This window comes from Ceratotherium simum, chromosome 5, assembly GCF_057802395.1.
Source record: "Ceratotherium simum simum isolate JZ-2026a chromosome 5, ASM5780239v1, whole genome shotgun sequence".
Lineage (NCBI taxonomy): Eukaryota > Metazoa > Chordata > Mammalia > Perissodactyla > Rhinocerotidae > Ceratotherium > Ceratotherium simum.
In genome coordinates this window covers 50358419-50382380 of record NC_141904.1, presented here as the reverse complement: position 1 = coordinate 50382380, position 23962 = coordinate 50358419, and the positions used below count along the sequence as shown (strand labels likewise).

Sequence of the window (23962 nt, the reverse complement as noted above, 5' to 3'; positions counted from 1 at the left end):
GTCTGTGAAAAGAGCACATCTGCTGTAGTCTGACTCCATTTTTGATCAGTGTCACTAGCCTCAGAACTTGCTTTATTCTCCATCTTGGTGGTATCCAGGCCAAAACTTGGATGTCCTTTCCCCTCATTTTAGTTTTTCACTTAGTCACCAATTAGGTTTGGTATCAACCCAGTGAGATTTTAGTGTTAAGGGATGATGTTTGTTGATATTATATAGAAACTCCACTTAATAGAGTATTTGATTAGCCAGAACAAATTAAAGAAGATAGATAAAAAGTACTATAAGGTGCTTTTCTGCTTTCACATAATCTTTAACTGCCCAATGTTATAAGTTAAAGAACCTTTTATCTGATTAAACCTTTATTAGATTTTTTTTTTTAAACTTCAAAAGCTGTTTCCTTAAGCATTGATCTTCATTAAAAGTATTTTGGGGGCCAGCCCTGTGGCTTAGCGGTTAAGAGCGTGCGCTCCATTACTGGCAGCCCGGGTTCGGACCCCGGGCATGTACCGCTTCTCCGGCCATGCTGAGGCCACGTCCCACATACAGCAACTAGAAGGATGTGCAACTATGACATACAACTATCTACTGGGGCTTTAGGGAAAAAAAAAGGAGGAGGATTGGCAATAGATGTTTGCTCAGAGCTGGTCTTCCTCAGCAAAAAGAGGAGGATTAGCACGGATGTTAGCTGAGGGCTGATCTTCCTCACACACACAAAAAAAGGTATTTTGGAATGGTGGGACAGAGGGAGATAGACGCAGAGGTAGATCACCATTATACTAAGAATGGCATGTAGAACCAAATCTGACTCTGTTGAGCTTCAGGTTTATAAGGTGGGTCTTAAAAATTGCCTGTATCTGAGATTTTGCTCTGGAGTTATAAATGGCATTAGCACATTAACCCTAGCCATCAAGGAATGGAAAGAAATGGTAGCAGGACATAAGCTGTGAATCAATTGAAAAACTACTGGTTTTTATTATTGTGAGTTATGTTTACTTGTTAGGTGGTGGTTTTTGTCACATCTCATCCTACTGGATATGTAATACATTTTTCAAGACAAGTGAATATGCCTACAATAAGCCTTTATTTAACATATACCTATGCAGATGTCTTCACTAATAGATTAAAAAAAATTTTAACTTTAGTTATTCTTTATGGTTAAAGCAACTTCTTGCTTGTTATCAGTTATTATAACAGATAATCCTTTGAAGAACAAAGATCCAAGGCCAGCAAGAGAACAATGATTGTGAAATCCAGACTGGCTTACTGATCACGGACTTGAGAATTGTTTTCCAACGTCAGGTCACAGAGAGGCAGAGATGATTTTTTTAAGATAATAGTGAATAAAATCCTGTTAGCTCTTCAAAAATAAGGATTTTTAGCAGTAATAAATAAAACAGTTTATATCAGCCATTAGGAATGCAAATCAAAGCCATGATGAGATACTACAACACCCACTTGTTATTGTAATTAAAAAAACAGATAATAACAAGTGTTGTCCAGGATGTTCAAAAATTGAAACCCTTATACACTGCTGTTGGGAATGTAAAATGTACAGCAACTTTGGAAAACAGTCTGGCAGTTCCCCAATAGGTTAAACATAGAGTTACCGTAGGACCCAGCAATTCTACTCCTAGATATATACCTAAGAGAAATGAAAACATATCCACATAAAATGTGTACCCACGAATGTTTACGGTAGCATTATTCTTTTCTTTCTTTCTTTTTTTTTTTTTTTTGCTGAGGAAGAGTCGCCTGAGCTAACATCTGTGCCAGTCTTCCTCTATTTTGTGCGTGGGTTGCTGCTACAGCATGGCTGCTCAAGAGTGGTGTAGGTCCGCGCCTGGGAACCGAACTGGGGCTGCCAAAGCAGAACGCGCTGAACTTAACCACTAGGCCACGGGGCCAGCCCCACAGTAGCATTATTCTTGCTAGCCAAAAAAGTGGAAACAACCCAAATATACACCAACTGATGAATGAATAAACAAAATGTGGTATATCCATACAATGGAATATTATTTGGCAGCAAAAAGAAATGAAGTACAGATAGATGGTACAAAAGGCCACATATTTTATTCTGTTTTTATGAAATGTCCAGAACAGGCGAATCTAAAGAGACAGAAAGTAAATTTGTGGTTGCCTAAGGCTAAGGGGATTGGGGGAAATGGAGAGTGAGTGCTGATGGGTATGGGGTTTCTTTTGGGGTGACGAAAATGTTATAAAATTGATTGTAGTGATGGAGGCACATTTCTGTGAAAATACTAAAAACCCAGAATTGTATACGTAAAATGGTAGACTGTATGGTATGTGAATTATATCTCAGTAAAGCTACTACTTTAAGAAAAATAAAGCTATTTTAATAAAACTGGATTTTTTGCCCTCCTCTCTCCAGCTATTGCAGCCCCAGGCCCCCCTGAGAGGTTTAGCTATGGCCAAGTACACTTACTTTTATTTTTCTTTATATTTACTCACTCTTTGTACTTAAATTTATTTTAAATGACAAAAAAACCCCAATTTTTAAAAATTGTTAATGCAGATCTTAGAAAAGTACACAGTTTTAGACTTGGTTCATCAATAAATTTTGATTAGTTTGAAAGTACTAATATTTGATAAACTGAGCTAGTCTCAGATTTATTCAATCAGGATTCTAGATACAAATTTTTGATGGTGGCTTTTAACTTCATTTTAAAAGACATTTTAGGCATTTCAAGAAAGAAGGTGCTTTCACAAAGTTGCATGGATGTGAGTGTTACCCGGTTACCGTGCTAGAATCCCTGGGGTGATTCTGGATGTTATCTTTCCACAACTACCTGTGTGGCTGAGAGCATGGGCTATGAAGCTAAGACTGCCTGCCACCCAGTCTGATTCCACCTTTGTTAGTAGAGTGAGTTATTTAACCTTTCTTGCCTTAGATTCTTTATCTGTTAAGTAGTACCTCATAAGGTTTTTGTGAGAATTAAGAGACTTAATACCTATAAAATGTCTAGGCCAGATCCTGGCACATAAATGTTAGATGTTGTTATTCTGTCTCCACAATTTCCAGCATTCTATTTCATCTTGATAAAATTTGCTTTTGCTTCTATATTGATTAGGATTAGGTATGTCTGTGAGTGGCAGAAAATCTAAAATAACAGCACTTAAAGGAGGCCTGAAGTACAGTAGTCCAGAGCCAGTAGGACAGGGAGCTTCATGAAGTTCCCAGAGATCCAAGTCATCCTATCTTGCTACTCTGCAAGCCTATTTCTGCTCTTTTCTAGAGTTGAAAGTCAAAAGATAATTAAAATTAAAATAGAAATAGCAGTGTAACTATGTTATTTTTGGAATATTTGGAAATATAAAGTAAATCTTAGGAGAAATAACCAAAAGAGTTGATGTTGTTATCTCCAGGGAACAGGAATTGAGAGTAAGGAGAGATGAATTAGAGGACTGCTGTATGTGTTGATGATGATGTTTTCTCAGTTATAGCCTTAAGTACTATTTGGCTTTTAAATTTGTGACATGTAGTAGTTTGATTAAAGACAAAATTTTTAGAAAACTAGGATTATATCATACTGTGCTCATGCTTTTTTCACATAATGTATCTCGAAGGTCTCCCTATCAGTTCATATAGATCTATTGCATTCATTTTAATGGCTGCATAGAGGTTTATACTCTAGCTATACCAATATTTCCTTAATTTCTTTTTCTAGAAAATTTTTATTTCCTTTTTTTTTGCTATTACTTACAATACTATAGTAATTATATGTGTGTATATATACACACACATATATACTAGTGTGTATGTAATGTGTTTGTGTACGAGTGTATATATATGAATTTTGTTTAGAATATATTCCTAGAAGTGGAATTGTTGCTAGGTAAAAGGCAGTTCACATTTAAAATTTTGACAGAAACTGCCAAATTGTCTTCCAAAATTTTAAGATCACTGTGGTGACTGTGTGGAGAATAGATTGACATGGAGCAAGTTTGGCAGTGGGAAGACAAGTTTGGAGGCTGTTGCAGTCATCCAGGCAAGAAATGATGCACTTCAGATTAGGATAACAGTGGAGATGGAGAAAGGTAGACTGATTCAAGAAATAAAGTGGGAGGGAGAACAGATGGAGTTGTTAATGAAGTAGATGTGAATAATGAAAGAAAGGAAGGAGTCAAGGATGATTCAGGTGGACCAGTGACGTCAGTTCAAGTTGCCATGTGAGATGCAACTTACTTGCCATGGCCAGATCAGATGACTTCATAGATACTTTGCAACTCTGACATTTTGTGATTTTTGCAATCTATGACAGCACCCTTATTTATAGATTGAATGATATCCGTATTGAATACTTTGCCTTTTATAATTGTGGGGATAAAATTTTATTTGATTGATGTTTGTGGAGTAAACATTGAGTCTGTCACTAAGCTGTATAGAGTTTATTTTCCGTACATCTCTGGAATCTGTTTGTTTTCCTCACACCTGACCTAAGCCACTACTTTCCTCCACCAGTTAGAGTTGAAGTCATCTTTGTCCAAACTGTGATGACTCCCCTTGCTCTAGTTCCTTCATATTTTAACAGAAGTGCTGTGTCCACAGCTGGTCCACTTACAGGGAACATTTCCAAGTGTTTCTGTTCGGTTCTACCTTGTGTGGGGTGTCCAAGTCCCCCATCCTCTTTCCACTGGTCTTATCCATTTATCCAGGATGTTCGGGAAGCAGAGAGCCTGCAATTGGAGAATCAGTGGAACAAGAGAGACAGGTATTCTATACTGGAGGACTTTCTTGTCACTCTTGGTTGGAGAGTTCTTTCCTTCCTTTTCTCCCAATTTATGCTTCCTCTCCCCTTAAGCTTTGGTTGCTGTTCTTCAGACTTCCTGTTCTGGTTTTGCAGTCATCTCCAAGGGAATCTTTATCAGGTGTTTTAATCTTTGTTCCTGCTCTCCTCCCCCAGCTGGAGGAGAAAGAAAATACATAGATATAACTGGTTTATTACTTCTAAATATTGCTCTACCAGGATGGCTTCCAAAGTGGCTCTTGCTCACCTCTTGACCCTCATCTCTGTGCTCTTTTCCCACATTGCTCATGTTCATGCCATAGCATACTCCTTTCATTTCCTGAAATCACAAGGTTGCTCACTTTCCAACCCAACCGTGCTTAGACCTTAGACCTGTCTGTAGACCTGGGACCTTCCTTCGCTCTCTCTAGACACTCTTCCTATGTGCTCACAGAGCACTCTGTACTCGCCTGTGTTGTATATATCATACTGTTATGATTATGACATGATTTTTTTTTTTTTTTTTTTTAAAGATTTATTTATTTATTTTCGCCCCAAAGCCCCAGTAGATAGTTGTATGTCATAGTTGCACAGCCTTCTAGTTGCCGTATGTGGGACACGGCCTCAGCGTGGCCGGAGAAGCGGTGCGTCGGTGCGCGCCCGGGATCCGAACCCGGGCCGCCAGCATCAGAGAGCACGCACTTAACCGCCAAGCCACAGGGCCGGCCCTATGACATGATTATTTATGGTCACTCTTCAGCTAGCTTCTAAGATCTTTGTGGGTGGGGCCGTATCTCAATCACTTTTATTTCCCCGCTGGATAGCACAGTGCCTGTCATTGAAGGGCTCAGTAATAATTTGTTCAATGAATGAATATGTATTTGCCACCAACCAATATTGAGTGATTTTTATTTAGGTCAAGGATAGAGGAATTAGTCAATATGGAAGAACAATATAGAGGGAAATTGTGATTTTAGAGAAAGCTATTTTAATAATAGTTGGAAGGCAGGTTGCAAAGGCCTCAAAAAAAGAGTGGTCATGGTACAGCATAGGGAATATATTCAATAATATTGTAATAACTTTGTATGGTGACAAGTTAACTAGACTTATCATGGTGAGCATTTCGTAATGTATATAAATATTGAATCACCATGTTGTACACTTGGAACTAATATAATATTATATGTCAATTACACTTCAATAAAAAAGGAAAAAAAAAGAATTATTAGCCCACAGAACAGCTCATTTGAGAAGCTTGGTGTTTGAGGGAAGTAGCTATGTGAATTATATAATTAGTGGCCCTAGCAGGATCAGATAAGAGTCTTTCCATAGGTAGGTAGTGGGAAGATGAATATCAGATGTTGGACAGACAAGAGACAAGGCTCAATGAAGTGGGCTTCATTATTAGCACAGGTTCACATATACTAGCAGAAACTACCATACCAAAGCAGACGCACCATTGGAGCTTTTGTTTAAACTTGGATGACCATGTACCTAGTTTAAGCAACACAAGGTTCGACAGAAAGAGAGAAAAAGTAAAGAAAGAATAGCAGCGTTCTTTCCCTCTTTTGACCCACAGAGAAAGCAGAATGAATTTATATGTATGAAATCATGGTGGATTTCTTTTCTTTTCTTTTCTTTTTTTTAGTTGTGAGCCAACAGTGAGCCCTCTAGTTTACTGATTGGGTCTCAGGACCCTAAATGGGTTGCCCAGCACTTTTCTTGGGTTTTTCTTGCCTCATTGAGTGGTCTTCCCCTGACACTCTGCTTCTCCCTCATCTGTGTTTCCAGGCACTCTGGAATGTTTACAATCCCCTAAAAACTTTCTTGCCTTTGGGGCTTTCCTCAGGCTATTTCATCTGCCCAAGGTACACCTGGCCTATGGGGGCCTAGCACACCTGCCACCCACTGGTGGCAGCCCTTCCTGGCAATCCCGTCTTTGTGATTAACCACTCTTATGGGCCTGCCCTAACAGCTGCTTTGTATTCCACTGTTGAGATTTACTGTGCTGGGCTTTGTTATACTAGTCCCCCAAACACAAGGCCCTCAACAATGCCCTGTTCCCATCATCTGCCTCTGTACACAGTCGGTGCTGCTAACATCCTACCAACCCAACTCTAAGTTGAATGTTCCTGCTCTTTGCCTTTTCACCTGCTGTGGAATCTTGTGTCCTTCTGAGCTTGCCCTCCCCTAGTTGTGCTTGGATTATGTTCTCTATGTTTTTATGCCATTTCCTGCTACATTCATAGTGAAGATTTTTTTTATCTTGTATATCACGTTTGAATTTAAAATAGGAGAGACTTTTGGAAATGTTTTCGAATTCTCCAGCATGTTCTTAATGTTCGCATCTAATATTCTACCTACTCAAAGAACCATGTTTTAATTTTCGGGGCATGTCAGCAGTTAGGAGTTCATTTCATCAGGAATGATGAATTTTAGTTTCTACTGATATTGCTCTTGTTAATGTTTTTGAGGTATATATTTTCAGATGAGGTAACCTAAATTTCAAGTCTTTCTATTCCTTATCAGTATTTGTTTATAGTAGAAAAAGAACATTTTAGGCATTGTTTTCTGCTGGAAGATTTTCTCATACTTGTTATATGCTGGTTGAATGTTTTGTCTTATCTACATAAAGTCTGATGTGCTCTGTTTTGAGCTCTCTAAGCAGTGGTGAAATTAGAAAAAGGTGGCCTCGGAGCTGGCCCCGTGGCTTAGCAGTTGAGTGCACGCGCTCCGCTACTGGCCACGTGGGTTCGGATCCCGGGCGCGCACCGACGCACCACTTCTCCAGCCACGCTGAGGCCGTGTCCCACATACGGCAACTAGAAGGATGTGCAACTATGACATACAACTATCTACTGGGGCTTTGGGGAGAAAAAAAAAAGGAGGACGATTGGCAACAGATGTTAGCTCAGTGCCGGTCTTCCTCAGCAAAAAAAGAGGAGGATTAACATGGATGTTAGCTCAGGGTTGATCTTCCTCACAAAAAAAAAATAAAAAAAAGAAAAAGATGATCTGTTTGACTGCTGTAGTCATTGATTGCATTCTCTGTGTGCCTTTGGCTTATGTCTTACTCCAACTGTAGCTGTTTCTTCTGACCCTATAAAAGCTTATAAGACGTGTACTACTTAAAACTTAAACAACACATAGGTTTATCAGGCAGCATGTTATTACCCATTTTGTTTACCTTTTCATCCACTCAGTCATTCATTCAAGCTAAATGCCTTAAGTCTCTTTTGTTTTTAATTGCATTTTCCACTGCAAATCAACTTTTTTTTTTTTACACTTTTGAACTCTTTCACAATAACAGGGAATGGTTTAGGAATTTAAAAAATAATTTTGTCTTTTTTGTATGGTATATGAAAATAGTAATTTTAAGTTTGCACTTTAAAATTTTACATCAGTATATTATAAAATAAATTTAGTGAATTTCAACAAATTGTTTAAATTTACTTTTAAAAAACTATGCATGCATTTAATTTACTTTGAATTAGTTATATAAAAACATGATTTGACAACAGAATAAAAATGAAACTTTATCATATTTGATTTGATGACCTACATTTAGATTGATTTTTTAAATATTTGTTAGAAAAAATTCAACCCTACTGAAAAGTTGTAAGAACAGTGGAGTCCTAGAATGACCACTTGGTAACATTTCACCACGCTTCCTTTATCTCTCACTTCCTCTTTATATGCACATGCGCATGTGTACACACACACACACATTGTAATGTCAATCTTTGCTTTACATATATTTTTAAAATTTTTAAATTGTGGTCAAATACATAGAACACAAAATTTACCATTTTTAAGTTACAATTCATTGGCATTAAGTACATTCACAGTGTTGTGCAAGCATCATCACTCTCTATCTCTAGAACTCTTTACATATTGCAAAACTGAAACTCTGTACCCATTTAAGTAACTGTACCAGTTATTTATAATTGAAACTCTGTACCATTTAAATAACTCCTCCCTCCCCCTAACCCCTGGTGACCATTATTCTACTTTCTCTCTCTATGAATTTGACTACTCTAGGTACCTCATATAAGTGGAATCATACAGTATTTGTATTTTTGTGACTGACTCACTTAACTTGGCATAAGATTTTCAAGATTCATCCATGTTGTAGCAAGTGTCAGAATTTCCTTCCTTTTAAAGGCTGAATAATAAATATCCCATTGTATATGTATACCACATTTTGTTTATCTGTTCATCCATTGATGGACGCTTGAGTTACTTCCGCTTTTTGGCTATCCTGAATAATGCTGCTATCCCTTTCAGACCCTGCTTTCAATTCTTTTGGATATATACCCATAAGTGGAATTGTTGGACCATATGGTAATTCTATTTTTAATTTTTTGAGGAACCACCATACTGTTTTCCACAGCAGCTGCAGCATTTTATATTCCCCCAGACAGTGCACAAGGGTTCCAGTTTCTCCACATCTTTGCCAACACTTCTTTTCTTTTTTTTTTTTTAAATAATAACCATGCTAATGGGTTTGAAGTGGTATCTTATTGTGTTTTTGATTTGCATTTCCCTAATGATTAGTAATATTGAGAATCTTGTCATGTGCTTATTGGCCATTTGTGTATTTTCTTTGAGGAAAAGTCTGTTCAAGTCCTTTGCCCATTTTAAAATCAGTTTGTTTTTTTGTTGTTGAGTTGTAGGACTTCTTTATTGGTGTAATAGATATGTTATTTACAAATATTTTCTGCCATTCTATGGGTTGCCTTTTCACTCTGTTGATTTTCTTTTGATACACAGAAGTTTTAAATTTTGATGTAGTCCGATTTATCTACTGTTTGGTTTTTTTGCATATGCTTTTGGTATCATATCCGAGAAATCATTACTAAATCCAGTGTTGTAAAGATTTTCCCCTATGTTTTCTTTTAAGAGTTTTATAGTTTTAGCTCTTAATTTTACATCTTTAGTCCATTTTGAGTTAATTTTTTTTGCTGGGAAAGATTTGCCCTGAGCTAACATCTGTTGCTAGTCTTCCTCTTTCTCTTTTTTTTCCCTCCCTAAAGCCCCAGTACATAGTTATATATTCTAGTTGTAAGTCCTTCTAGTTCTCTGTGTGAGCCGCTGCCACAACATGGCTACTGACAGACGAATGGTGGTGTGCCGTGCCCGGGGAACCAAACCCAGGCTGCCAAAGCAGAGAGTGCCAAATTTTAACCACTAGGCTATCAAGGCTGGCTCATGAGTTAATTTTTATGTATGTTGAAAGGTAAAGGTCCAACTTTATTTTTTGCATGTGGAGATCTAGTTTTCCCAGCACCATTTGTTGAAAGATTGTCCTTTCCCCCTTGAATGGTCTTGTCACTTTTATTGAAAATCAATTCACCATATATGTGAGAGTTTATTTCTGAGTTCTCTATTCCATGGGTCTGTATGTCTATCCCTATGCCAATACCACACGGTTTTGATTATAGTGTGGCTTGTGGTAAGTTTTGAAATCAGGAAGTATGAGTCTCCAACTTTGTTCTTTTTTTTCCAAGATGATTTTGGCTGCTTGAGATCCCTTGAGATTCTGTATGAATTTTAGGGTGGGTTTTTCTAATTCTGTAAAAAACACTATTGGAATTTTGATAGGGATTGCATTGAATCTGTAGATTGCTTTGGGTAGTGTTGTCATCTTAACAATATTAAGTCTTCCAGTCCATCAGCATAGGATATCTTTCCATTTATTATGTCTTTTTTTTTCCAGCTTTATTTAGGTATAATTGACAAATAAGATTGTAAGATATTTAAAGTGCACAACATGATGATTTGATATACATGTACATGGTGAGAAGATTATTTAGGTCTTCTTTTTTTTTTTAAAGGTTTTATTTGTTTATTTTTTTCCCCCCAAAGCCCCAGTAAATAGTTGTATGTCATAGCTGCACATCCTTCTAGTTGCTGTATGTGGGACACGGCCTCAGCATGGCCGGAGAAGCGGTGCGTCGGTGCGCGCCTGGGATCCGAACCCGGGCCGCCAGCAGCGGAGCGCGCACACTTAACTGCTAAGCCATGGGGCAGGCCCTATTTAGGTCTTCTTTAATCTAATTCTCTCCACAATGTTTTGTAGTTTTTAGTGTACAGATCTTTCACGTTCTTGGTTAACTTTATTCCTAAATATTTTATTCTTTTTGATGCTGTTGTGAATGGATGTTTTTTTTTTTTAATTTCCTTTTTGGATGGTTCATTGCAATTGTATAGAAATACAATTTGGGGTGTTAATTTTATATCCTGCAACTTTGCTGTATTCATTTATTAGGTCTAACAATTTTTTTTGTGGATTCTTCAGGGTTTTCTGTATATAAGATCATGTCATTCTGCAAACAGAGATAATTTGAATTTTTCCTTTCCAATTTGGATGCCTTTTATTTCTTTTTCTTTCCTAATTGTTTTGGCGAGAACTTCCAGTAATATATTTACATAGAAGTGGAAAAGCAGGCATCTTGTCTCACTCCTGATCTTAGGGAAAAAGCTTTGTCTTTTACCATTGAGTATGGTGTTAGCTGTGGGTTTTTCATGTATGCCTTTATCATGTTGAGGAAGTTTCCTTGTATTCCCAGTTTATTCATTTTTTTCTTTTAATCGTGAAAGAGCATTGAGTTTTGTTAAATGCTTTTTCTGCATCATTGAGATGATCATATAGTTTTTTTCCCTTCATTTTATTAATGTGGTGTATATTGCTTGATATTCTTATGTTGAACCACCATTACATTCCTGGGATAAATACCACTGGTCATGGTGTGTAATCCCTTTAACATCTTGCAGGATTTGGTGTGCTAGTATTTTTTTGAGGATTTTTATGTTTATATTCATAATGGATATTTTCTTTACTTGTAGTGTCTTTTTGTGTGTGTGTGAGGAGATCAACCCTGTGCTAATGTCTGCCAATACTCCTCCTTTTTTTTTTTTTTTTTCCTGAGGAAGACTGGCCCTGGGCTAACATCCGTGCCCATCTTCCTCCACTTTATATGGGACGCTGCCACAGCATGGCTTGCCAAGCAGTGCATAGGTGCACGCCCGGGATCTGAACCGGCGAACCCTGGGCCGCCGCAGCAGAGCGCGCGCACTTAACCGCTTGTGCCACCGGGCCAGCCCCTACTGTCTTTGATTGGCTTTCGTATCAGGGTAATGCTGGCCTTATAACATATGAGTTAGGAAGTTTTCTCTCCTCTTCAATTTTTTGGAAGAGTTTAAGAAGGGTTGGTGTTATTTCTTTAAATATTTAGTAGAATTTACCAGTGAAGACATCTGGTCCTGGGCTTTTCTTTGTTAGGTTTTTATTACCAATTCCATCTCCTTACTTGTTATAGGTCTGTTGAGATTTTTCTATTTCTTCTTGAGTCACTTTGGAAGTTTATGTGTTTCTAGGAATTTGTTTCCTCTAGGTTATCCAATTTGTTGGATTACTATTTTTTATAGTGTTCTCTTATAATCCTTTTTATTACTGTATATTCAGTAGTAATGTTCCCACTTTTATTTCTGATTTTAGTAATGTGAATCTTCTCTTTTTTTTTTTTTGTGAGGAAGATCAGCCCTGAGCTAACATCCATACTAATCCTCCTCTTTTCCCCCAAAGCCCCAGTAGATAGTTGTATGTCATAGTTGCACACCCTTCTAGTTGCTGTATGTAGGACGCGGCCTCAGCATGGCCGGAGAAGCGCTGCGTCGGTGTGTGCCTGGGATCCGAACCGGGGCCGCCAGTAGTGGAGCGCGCGCACTTAACTGCTAAGCCGTGGGGCTGGCCCTGAATCTTCTCTTTTTTCTTAGTCAGTCAAAGAAGCAAATTTTAGTTTCACTGATTTTTGTATTATTTGTCTATGCTCTATTTTATAGTTTATCGCCACTCTGAATTTTCCTCTTTCTGCTAGCTTTGAATCTAGTTTGCTCCTTTTTCTCCTACTTCCTTAAGATATACAATTAGGTTATTAATTTGAGATCTTTCTTCTTTTTAAATGTAGGCATTTACAACTATAAATTTCCCTCTTAGCACTGCTTTCAGTGCATCCCATAAGTTTTGGTATATTGTGGTTTTGTTTTCACTTGTCTCAAGGTATTTTCTTTTCTTCTTTGTTTTTTTGGTGAGGAAGATCAGCCCTGAGCTAACATCTATGCCAATCCTCCTCTTTTTGCTGAGGAAGGCTGGCCCTGGGCTAACATCTGTGCCCATCTTCCTCCGCTTTATATGGGATGCTGCCACAGCATGGCCGGACAAGAGGTGTATCGATGCGCGCCCAGGATCTGAACCCGGGCCGCCAGCAGCAGAGCATGCGCACTTAACCGCGATGCCACAGGGCTGGCCCTCAAGGTATTTTCTACTTTCCCTTGTGATTTACATCTATACATTTGGGTTTTTTTATTTTTATTTTTTGCTGAGGAAGATTCGCCATGAGCTAACATCTCTTGCCAATTTTCCTCTTTTTGCTGAGGAAGATTCACCCTGAGCTAACATCTGTTGCCAATCTTCCTCTTTTTGTATGTGGGTTGCTGTCACAGCATGGCCACTGACAGACGAGTGGTGTAGGTCCGCACCCAGGAATCAAACCTGGGCTGCCAAAGCGGAGCATGCCGAACTTAGCCACTAGACCACCAGGGCTGGCCCTACATCTATACACTTAAATCAATATGGTTGTGGTAGGTTGTTGGTAGTGACATTTTAAAATGATTTTTCCAGCATTTTTAGATTTTCCAGATTTTTAGATGTTTTAGATGTTTAGAGAGTGTGCCTTGCATTATAGTTTTTAATTTCAATGACTGGGTTTTTTTTTTTTTCATAGAAGTTCCAATTTTTTTTCAAGTCTTCTTGTTTTTGGTTGTATCTTATTCTTTTCTTTATTCTTTTAATTCCTTCTTTTATGTCTTTAATTGTTTTAAACGTACTGTTCTTATTTTATAGTAGTTCTGTATTCTTTTTTTTGTGTGTGTGAGGAAGATCAGCCCTGAGCTAACATCCATGCCAATCCTCCACTTCTTGGTGAGGAAGACTGGCCCTGGGCTAACGTCTGTGCCTACCTTCCTCCACTTTATACGGGACGCCGCCACAGCATGGCCTGACAAGCGGTGCGTTGGTGCGCGCCCAGGATCCAAACCTGGGCCACTAGCAGCAGAGCGCGCGCACTTAACCACTACGCCATGGGGCCGGCCCCTGGTTCTGTATTCTTGATATCTCACCCTTTGTTTGAGGTTTCCCCTGATGGCACCATGCTAAATTGTTTTATTGTGTGTTTTATGATTTTAGGTTATATGGTAATGTTTAGTGGAGCTTTATGGAAATCCCATGGGGCCTGAGTTGAGGGTTTGGTGTACATTTCATCTGTCAACCTGAGTGACAAGCATGTGTTTCAAATGATCAAAGCAAAGTCTGTCACACCCCTCAAGCTAGAATGCAAGCTCCATGAAATCAGGAATCTTTGTTTTGTTCACTGATATCTCCCAAATTGTCTACTACAGTGCACGGCACATACTAGGTACCCTACCTGTATTTGTTGAACTGAATCTATCATCTTTCTTTACTGATGGGAGGGTTAATTTTGACTAATGCACTCTTTAGTTGAGGAAGTAGTGATGTACTATTGTAAGTACTTTATATCAGTAATGGCTAGGGTTTTCATTTGAATTTTTGCCTATTTGTTCCAGTAACATGACCTTGACCCCATGCTATGCAAAAAGATAATTCTAGTCTTATCATGATGAATGGGCATTTGCCTCCATCCTGAGTCTGTTTTTGTTTCAGAGGCCTCACATTAGTTGAATTTGGCTCTATCAGCCATCTTCAATTTATTTTTCATTAATCCTCAAATTTCTGTTTTTGTGGAGGATGAGAAGGCATATTTTATTTTTTAATAAAAATAATCAGATTAAGCTTTGAAGCTAAAAAAAATCCTTCTTCAAATGATATGGTTTATTAGTGAGAATTTAGATAACCATCAAACATAAGGAATAATAAATGAAAAGTAGAAAAAATTAGCAAAGAGAAAAATTTTGTGGTTTTTTTTTTTTTTCCAACTTAAAGACCTGTGGTACATTTTTCTGATTAATACACTGACCAAGGGCAGGAGAAAACCCACCCATATTGAGGGAGAGTATAACTGAATGGTTAATTTATTTTTCATTTTAGTGCAATGCTCATTAAATTATTTTAAAATAAAATTTAAATGCTGTTATCTAGCACATCTTGAGATTATCCTTAAAGACTATTAAAGAAGAAAATTTAACTATTTTATATCATAACATTAGCAATAAATTCGGTAGACTTCTTCATTTGGTATGATACAAATTAGATGGATCATGGATGTAAGCAGAAATAAAATTGCTACCTTGAGTTACACTGAAGTTATAAAGAGCTTGTTTTCAAAGAGGTATAGTATTCTCTGTATTGTCTTTATATGATCATGTTGAACTACTATCTGTGGTTTATTATAGAAGAGTATGGATTGACCCACCAGTTGATATTGAAGTGCTTTGTCAAACATCTTTGCAAAAAGGGAGAATAAAAATGGGGTCATGTGACATGACTAAATATTGCTTCTTTTTTGTATTGCAGTTCCAATTCCTAACAGATTTGATCGGCGAGTATCAGGTATGTGTTCTCTTTCATAACATACTGGTAAAATGTTGTTTTAAGATAGGATTATCTTAAATAAAAATAAACTTATCTTTTTAATAAAGAGATAAGTTAACAGCACTACAGAACATTATAAAAATTACCCGTGATTCCTTCATTCTGTTTCATTTCAGGTTCTGAGTATTTTTGTATTGCTATAGCTTGTCTCGTTTGTCATTAATATTTTTCCATGTTCATAATTATGGCTTCTAAAAACTACTTTTCTTTTTTTTTTTTTTTTAAAGATTTTATTTATTTATTTTTCCCCCCAGTGCCACAATAGATAGTTGTATGTCATAGCTGCACATCCTTCTAGTTGCTGTATGTGGGACGCGGCCTCAGCATGGCTGGAGAAGCGGTGAAGCGGTGCGTCGGTGCGCGCCCGGGATCCGAACCCGGGCTGCCAGTAGTGGAGCGTGTGCACTTAACCACTAAGCCACGGGGCCGGCCCTAAAAACTACTTTTCATATTACCATTTCTTGTATTCTAGATTATGTTGCGATTAACTTCTTGCATACATTTTGAGCCACTTAAATTATTTCCTCAGTTATAGTGCTGGGAGTGGCATTCTCTGGTCAGAAACTGAACATTGCCATAGCTTTTTCTGTGTGTTACTTTCTAGAGACAGTCTACAAAAGAGATTGCAGGGAGAAGGACACCTTGCAAAGGCCTCTTTTCCACCACCATCTCACTAACATGGACAGTGCCTTCTTCTTTAATTTAGATGTAAAATAGTACCTTGGACTGTTTTATTTGGCATTCCTTTGATTATTAACAAAAATGAGCGTTTTTCAAATATGGGAAATCTGTTTTTATTTTCGTATATGAGACTACTTTGGTAATATTTTTCCCTTTTATCTGTTATGGTCTAGATTTTTTAAATAAGTTTGAGTAAATTTCTGTCGTGATTTTTAACCTTTTGAAATTTTTTTGTGTGTGTGTGAGAAAGATCAGCCCTGAGCTAACATCCATGCCAATCCTCCTCTTTTTTTTTTTGCTGAGGAAGACCAGCCCTGAGCTAACATCTATTGCCAATCCTCTTCCTTTTTTTTTTCCCTTTTTCTCCCTAAAGCCCCAGTAGATAGTTGTATGTCATAGTTGCACGTCCTTCTAGTTTGCTGTATGTGGGACGCTGTCTCAGCATGGCTGGACAAGCAGTGCGTCGGTGCGCACCCGGGATCCGAACCCCGGGCCGCCAGTAGCGGAGCGCACGCACTTAACCGCTAAGCCACAGGGCCGGCCCCCACCTTTTGAAAATTTTAATGCAAAATTTTCCAAGTTGATTGTGCTACTTATTTTAGTTTTCCTATTTTTTGTTGACTCAAAAATATTAATATGTGACCGGTACCTCAAACACTGCCTGGCACATAGCAGGCACTCAGTAAATACTTATTGATTATATACATCATCTTCTTTTTTTTTTCATGATTGCTCCTAGGCTGAGAAGGTCCCCTTTTTTCATAGAGCTGATAAATATGTTCTCTGAAAATTTTTCTTATAATTAAAATGTTTGACTTTTGATACATCTAGAGTTTATTTGGTTGTAAGGTTGGGATGTTAATGTATTTCAGAATTGCTATGCGAGCTGTATGTGTCACATCTTCTTTCATGTCCCCTTGTTTTAGGAAGGTTTCTTGATTTTAAATTATCATATGACCTAATAGCTAGTTGATAAGGCTCGGAATTCCTTTTCTATCCCTCAGTCCTTTTCTTTGAGAAAATCTGTTCATTTATGTTTTCAGAACCAAAGTCTGTTAAAAGGAGACTGAAGAATGTGTCTTTATGTATAGAGAGTCATTTACAGAGAGGAAATAGAGTAGAGATTAAGGTTGTGCAAAACCCAAAAGGTATTATCTCCCATTTCTGTTCATCCCTGCCCTGCACCCCTTTTTTCCCAAAAGATTAGTAATATCCCTTGACATCTATAGGACAGATCTGGGAGATGGAGAGTACAGTGACATCTCCTCCAGAGGTCACAGATGGTGTTAACAGTTCAAAAATTGCTGCTTGAGCTTTCTGTCAGTGTAGTTCAGTCCTTGAACTCTTTGGAAGACTCAGACAAGTACATGGTATCATCCCTCTCACTTAGATTTTGCAATCTTATTGAAGACTTAAGACTTTTTAATATCATTCAATGGTAAGTGAAAATAAAACATTTTTAAAAGAATCCAAAGTGATTATGCAGGAGAGAAAATAGCCTGTAGCAATAGCCAACAGTTTTTGAGTGCAGACTATGTGCTAGGTGCATAGTTTTAAGGTCTGTCTAAATTCCTGCCTTGTATTGTTGAATGTAATCCTCACATTAAAACTGTGAGGTACATGTCATGATTATCCCCATTGTACAGATGAGGAAACTGGAAGCAAAGGAGAGGTTAAGTAACTTGCAACAGTCGAGGTGATAATGTGCCCAAAGGTAGTATGGGTCCTAAGTACTACCCTTCCCATCTCTAAGGACCCTTTTTTGTACCCTCTGGAACTCTTGTTCAGTCTTCAGCTAAATCCCCTAAATTCTCAGCCTCTTTTCTGAGTGCAGCCTTCATCTTTCTGCTCTAGCTGAAGCTTGGCTTGCCTGCGGGCTTCTCGAATGGTAGCTCTTTTCTCTTCCATCTTCTTTATAACACTGATAGGAGATGAGTGAATGTCTTCATTGTTCCTCATTGCTGATTCCAGATCATTCTCTCTCCTTCCTCCCTAAAACCCTCAGCTTCAAACCTCACGTTATTATATTCTACCAGCCACTGCCCAACCTTGTTTTAGTCATGTAATAATCCCTGGATTGTTCCTCCATATGTCCACATAGATAGTCCTTCCAATGTCTGGCCCATCCATTCCTTGACCTCCTCTCCTCCAAGGATCTTGTCTTCCACCCCACTTCAGCCACTCACTCCCAGGGTTGTACTCTGATATGACAAGCATAACAACTCTTCATACTCTCAATCATTGATCCCAGTCTCCCACACTACCTGCTGTATTCCCAGCTCCTTTGCTGTCCTACTTCAACCCTGACAACTCATTGGTCCTGCCTCCTTTTCACTATTCCTCACTTCCTCTTTACTCACCTTGAATTCTTTGATCAGTGATTCTAATCACATCTTGGCACATACCCTCAATTTACTTTTCCCTTTTTACTTGCTTGGCTAAACCACACTCTGGTTAAGCCCACCTCTCCACTTACTGTGTGTCTGTATCACAGCGGTACTTGATAGAAGGAAAATACACAGCCCTGTTGACTGATCTTACTTTCAGTTTATAATCATTAACTTCTAGTAGGCTTCTGATGCCGGCAATCATACTGTGTTTCCATACTTCTTTCACTCTCCTGCTCTCCTGGATATGTCTTTCATACCTTCTCTCTCCCAAAACTTACAACACCTCCTCCCTGTCCTCATTCCTAGCGGATGTTCTAAGGAAATAGAAGCAACAGAGGAGAATTTCCGTAGACTTCCACAACCACATCTATCCTTTCTCACCTGCCTATGAGTCCAGTGTCCACCTGTACACTAGATCTCATCCCTTCATCCTTCCAACAGTTACCTCTGCTTTGTCTTGCATAATCTTTATCCTTCAATTGAATTATTCTTCTGAGCAAAGAAAAGTTGTTGGCTGTCCCTTCTTAAAAAATAAAACTTTTTTTGTGTGTGTGAGGAGGACCAGCCCTGAACTAACATCCCATGCCAATCCTCCTCTTTTTCGCTGAGGAAGACTGGCCCTGGGCTAACATCCGTGCCCGTCTTCCTCTACTTTATATGGGACGCTGCCACAGCATGGCTTAACAAGCGGTGCGTTGGTGTGCGCCTGGGATCCGAACCGGCGAACCCTGGGCCGCCGCAGCAGAGCGCGTGCACTTAACCGTTTGCGCCACCGGGCCGGCCCCCAAAAAATAAAACTTTTTACAACCACTCTTACCTTTCCAGCCACCACCCTTTTTCTTTCCATATCTTTACAGCAAAACCCCTTGAAAGAGTAGTCCATAATTGTTGTTTCTAGTTTCTCTTCTACTCTTTCTTGAGCCCATTCTAATCAGACTTTTGCTTCCATATCTCACCAAAATTATCTTTGTGGATTGCTTACTCACATTCTTCAAACCTTTTGAAAGACACCTTCTCAGTTAGGCCTTCAATAAGGCCTACCTAACACAAGGGCCTCCCCCTTGCCCAACACACACACACACACCCCCCTACTACACACATACACACTACCTATCTCTCTTACTTTATTTTCTCCTTAGTGCCTGCTGTGTCTTTCATCTATCTTATCTCTTTTAGCTTTTTATCCTATTTATTATCTAGTTCCCACATTAGAATGTAAGCTCCAATTGGGCAGGGAATTTTGTCTGTTTTGTTTATTGATGTATAGTTAACACTTAGAACAATGTCAGAAAATATGGATGAATGAGTGGAAGAAAGGAACAACGGAAGGGATCAGGAATCAGGAGGAGAAATTACTCTAGGCAGAAAAAAAATCAAGAAACACTTCTTGGAGGAAGGCAGAAATTGCACTGAAAGTTGAAAAACGTGGTTACTATTTGGCTAGTACCAAGAAGGATGCATTCTAGGTGGTAGAATGTCTTAAGACTCGAAGGAGAATGAACTGGACCTGGCTGCTCAGGCTGTAGGGGAGGACATAAGATAATGTTGGAAAGAGAGGTGAGGAATGGGGCTCCTGATATGATCCAAAGACTTCAGCAAAAACTAGTTGTAGGAGGACATGTGTCAAAGACTGCAGAAAAGACTTCTCCAACAACTCAGGTTGTCTGAATAATAATCTAGAATATAAAGCAGCATAGAAGAGCTAGCAGTTGTTGAGTGTCTCCTGTGAGCCCGGCCCTGTGTTTTAAATAGTCCTTGCAATAGTCCTAAATTAGTGTTAACTGTCTTTGAGTTAGAAATGTTAGTCTGGGGCCGGCCCCGTGGCTTAGCGGTTGGGTGCGCGCGCTCCGCTGCTGGCGGCCCGGGTTCGGATCCCGGGCGCGCACCGACGCACCGCTTCTCCGGCCATGCTGAGGCCGCGTCCCACATACAGCAACTAGAAGGCTGTGCAGCTATGACACACAACTATCTACTGGGGCTTTGGGGGGAAAAAATAAATTAAAAAAAAAAAATGTTAGTCTGATTCTATTAATTAAAAAACTTCATCCAAAAAAAAAAAAGCCTTTCATTTATTAAATATGTGTCAAAGCTTCAAAGCATGTTAATCAGAAATTTGTGTGTTAGTATCATGCCACATTTAGGCAGGGAGTATCTGACGCTAGTGATGACTATGACACAGTCAACAGAACAGTCTACTGAGAATCTGATGCCATGTCAGTCACTCATTTCTGCATGATAGGTTCTCTAGTACCAGACATCCATGCCTCTTAGGGCTTACATGCTTGCAATGTACTTAAATACTTATTTTCATGTTTATATCCTTTCACAGTATTCAGTATTTTTTCCATCTATAGCTATCTTCAGCTGAAATATTATTAAGCATTGCTTAAAATAACTTAGAAACCCAGTGTTATAAATTGTGTCCACCTCAAATTCATATGTTGAGACCTAACCCCAATGTCATTATATTTAGAGATAGGGCCTTTAAAGAGGTAATTAAGATTAGATGAGGTCATAAGGGTGGGGCCCTAATCCAATAGGACTGGTGTCCTTATAAGAAGGATAAGAGACACCAGGAGTGCACACACAGAGAAAAGGCCATGTGAGGACACAGTGAGAAGGCAGCTGTCTGCAAGCCAAGGAAAGAGGCCTCAGGAGAAGCAAAACCTGCCAATACCTTGATCTTGGTCTTCTAGCCTCCAGAACTGTGAGGAAATAAATTTCTGTTGTTTAAGCCACCCAGTCTGTGGTATTTTGTTATGGCAGTCCAAGCTGACAAATATACCCAGTCTGTATCAATTCTTCATGGGGGCTTGCAGGATAGCCACAGGACCTCAGACCCGTGACCAGAATCTGTGCTCATTTCTTTGTAGAAATAAAAGGCTTTCCTCTCACAAGCACATTTTAATGATTCACATTTCTGGATGAAGGAAGCACCAGTTAAAGTTTGGAAAAAGAAATTGTGCTGGATAATCTGTTGTCACTTTGTACAGTTTCATTTTACTGACTAGTGACATCTGCTGGAGAACTGCAGCAAAATCACTTCCCTCAAACAAGGGGCTGTGCTGTTCTTTTAGGTCTTCATTTTCAATAGGTCTTGAGCATCTCATGACACTCAATGTAATTCTTGAGGCTACGTAGGGAATCACACAGAGTCTGGGCCTCCCCCAGGTAACTTGTGCACTGAGATAAGCTCCCCAATGTTTAGAGCTATAAGGGGCAACAATCACATAGCACTCAAAAATGGATTTTTATATGGAAAATGAGAACAAGTAATTTGGGATCAGGACCAGGAAGAAGTAGAGAGGTTGGGTGTAAACAGAGGAAGAGGGCAAAGAGACATGAGTCTGGAGTTCAAAAGAAAAAGGAAAAAAATCAAAACCAGTTTTGAAAAATAAAGACATAATCTTTTTCTACAAATAGAAATATAATAATTTTAATGAGGGGCCAGTCCGGTGGCACAGCAGTTAAGTGCGTGGGCTCCACTTAGGCTGCCTGGGGTTCGCAGGTTCAGATCCTGGGCTCGCACCGATGCACCACTTGTCAAGCCATACTGTGGTAGCGTCCCATATAAAGTAAAGAAAGATGGGCACGAATGTTAGCCCAGGACCAGTCTTCGTCAGCAAAAAAGAGGAGGATTGCATCAGATGTTAGCTCAGGGCTGATCTTCCTCACCAAAATTAAATAAATAAATAAATAAATAATTTTAATGAAAATAACTACTTTTGTTTAAATCATAGTGCTGTGCTTTAAGACTTGAAGACTATGACATTTGCTGCCTCAGTTACATTAATGTCTAAAAATATATAAATGAGCTAAATTGCTAAAGTACTTTCCTCCAAAATCAGAGGAAAAGCAAGCATGGAAATAGGTTAGCCCAAGACTAAGTATCATTATCAGTAAAATCTTGTCAGTCTCATCACTGAAGGCTTATTATTTTAAACTTTTTAAATGAAAATTTTCATGCATATGCAAAAATATAGAAAGTTAGTATAATAATACCCATGTACCCATCTACCTCCAAAGTGAGGGCTTTTTAAATGCATTTTTCTAAGAAGCCATTTTGAAATCCTGGACCTGGGAATAGACTGAATGAAGGTCAAATGTGAGAATATTTCTGAAGTAGGACTTGATGTATTCATTGGATAAGAGGTGAAAGGAAAGTCATGGTGAATTCCGAATTTTCTAGTTTAGAAAACTGGGCTGATAATGACAACATGAATCAAGAGCACAGAGAAGCAGGAAACAAGCAAGCACAGAGTTGCAATTTAAACATCTGGTTAGCTTCCCTCAATGCTTGAGCTTCCTCAGTCTGCTACCAAAATACCTACGAAGATTCAAAAAGTGGCAGCAATAATGTCTAGGAAGTCAGGAGGGAGTCTACCTTAATCCTTAGGACGGACCTGAGATAAACGCACCCTGACTTCATCTTATGGAGACAGGAATGGCTTGGAGAAAGATAGTCGTTATCTACATCCCATTGTCACTTCCCTGGTTTAGCTACCCAAAGACTTCACCAGCCAGGGGCTGGGCAGCCCTCTCTGCAGAATATTACCTGATGCTGTTTTATGGACTAGAATGGTGTCTGTCATCTTATTCCCTTCTCCATAATTTTTCTGTCTATTTAAGGATAGTGGGTCCTATTGGACAGGCAGAGTATTGATGGCATTACAGCACAGGAGATGTGGTCCACACAAGTAGAGTACTATAGGCTGGGCAGGGAAGGGAGGCCTATCTACAGGACATGCTGGCAGTCACCATTTCTCAGGTATTCCATTAGTTCAGAGAATCAATGAGGAAGGGGAAACTTGGATGCAGCTAGACCGGGACTGTAGTGGGTAAATGTCTGCAAGAAACCAGGAATTAAATTGAAAGCGATGTGTATCAGCTTATCCCCTAGTTGTAGATATATAGGGTTTTTTAGCCATCACACAAATGAATTGAGTGTAGGGTCAAGAACCATTTATATTTCTTGCCTGCTGACAAACAAGAAACAAACCCTAACAGACAATACAGGGCCTATGAGTGAACTTGGCAGATTAAGGATAAAAGAGGAATGAAGATTAGAAAGATCCACTACAAAATGCTCATCAAGTGCAGAAAATCATTGCCTTTATGAGTTCTGAGTAAAAAGCCAAGGAAAGAATAGGCTGACATGAAAAGGGAAATGGGTATGGTGAAGAAAGACTATTTGTTGTTATATGCAGTCAAGTTGGCTCTGACTCCTGGTGACCTTACACATGAGTGATGCCCACAATGTCCTGTCCTCAACAGCCCTACTCAGCTTCTGTAGACTCATGCCTGTGGCTTGCTTTATGTAATCATTCCATCTCATATTTGGTCTTCCCCTTTTCCTGCTGCCTTCTACTTTTCCCAGCGTTAATGCTGACGACAAGGAAAGACTATAAGGAAACTAAACACAATAAGCAGGAATTAAATACATAGAGAAGGCAAAAAAAGCAAAATTGTTAAGGGCAAAATCTGTGATGGAGGGCAGCCTTTAAGAGAGGACAGTT

General features: G+C 38.9%; 1 protein-coding gene across 2 annotated transcripts in view; it reads left to right on the top strand.

Annotated features, from left to right (window-relative positions):
• PRKAR2A (protein kinase cAMP-dependent type II regulatory subunit alpha) overlaps window positions 1-23962 on the top strand; it is a 110248-nt gene that overhangs the window by 35849 nt on the left and 50437 nt on the right. For both annotated transcript variants that reach the window (XM_087430958.1, XM_004419665.3), the window contains exon 2: window positions 15298-15333. In XM_087430958.1, coding sequence (XP_087287084.1) covers window positions 15298-15333 — 36 coding nt within the window. The remainder of the gene's footprint in view (window positions 1-15297; window positions 15334-23962) is intronic.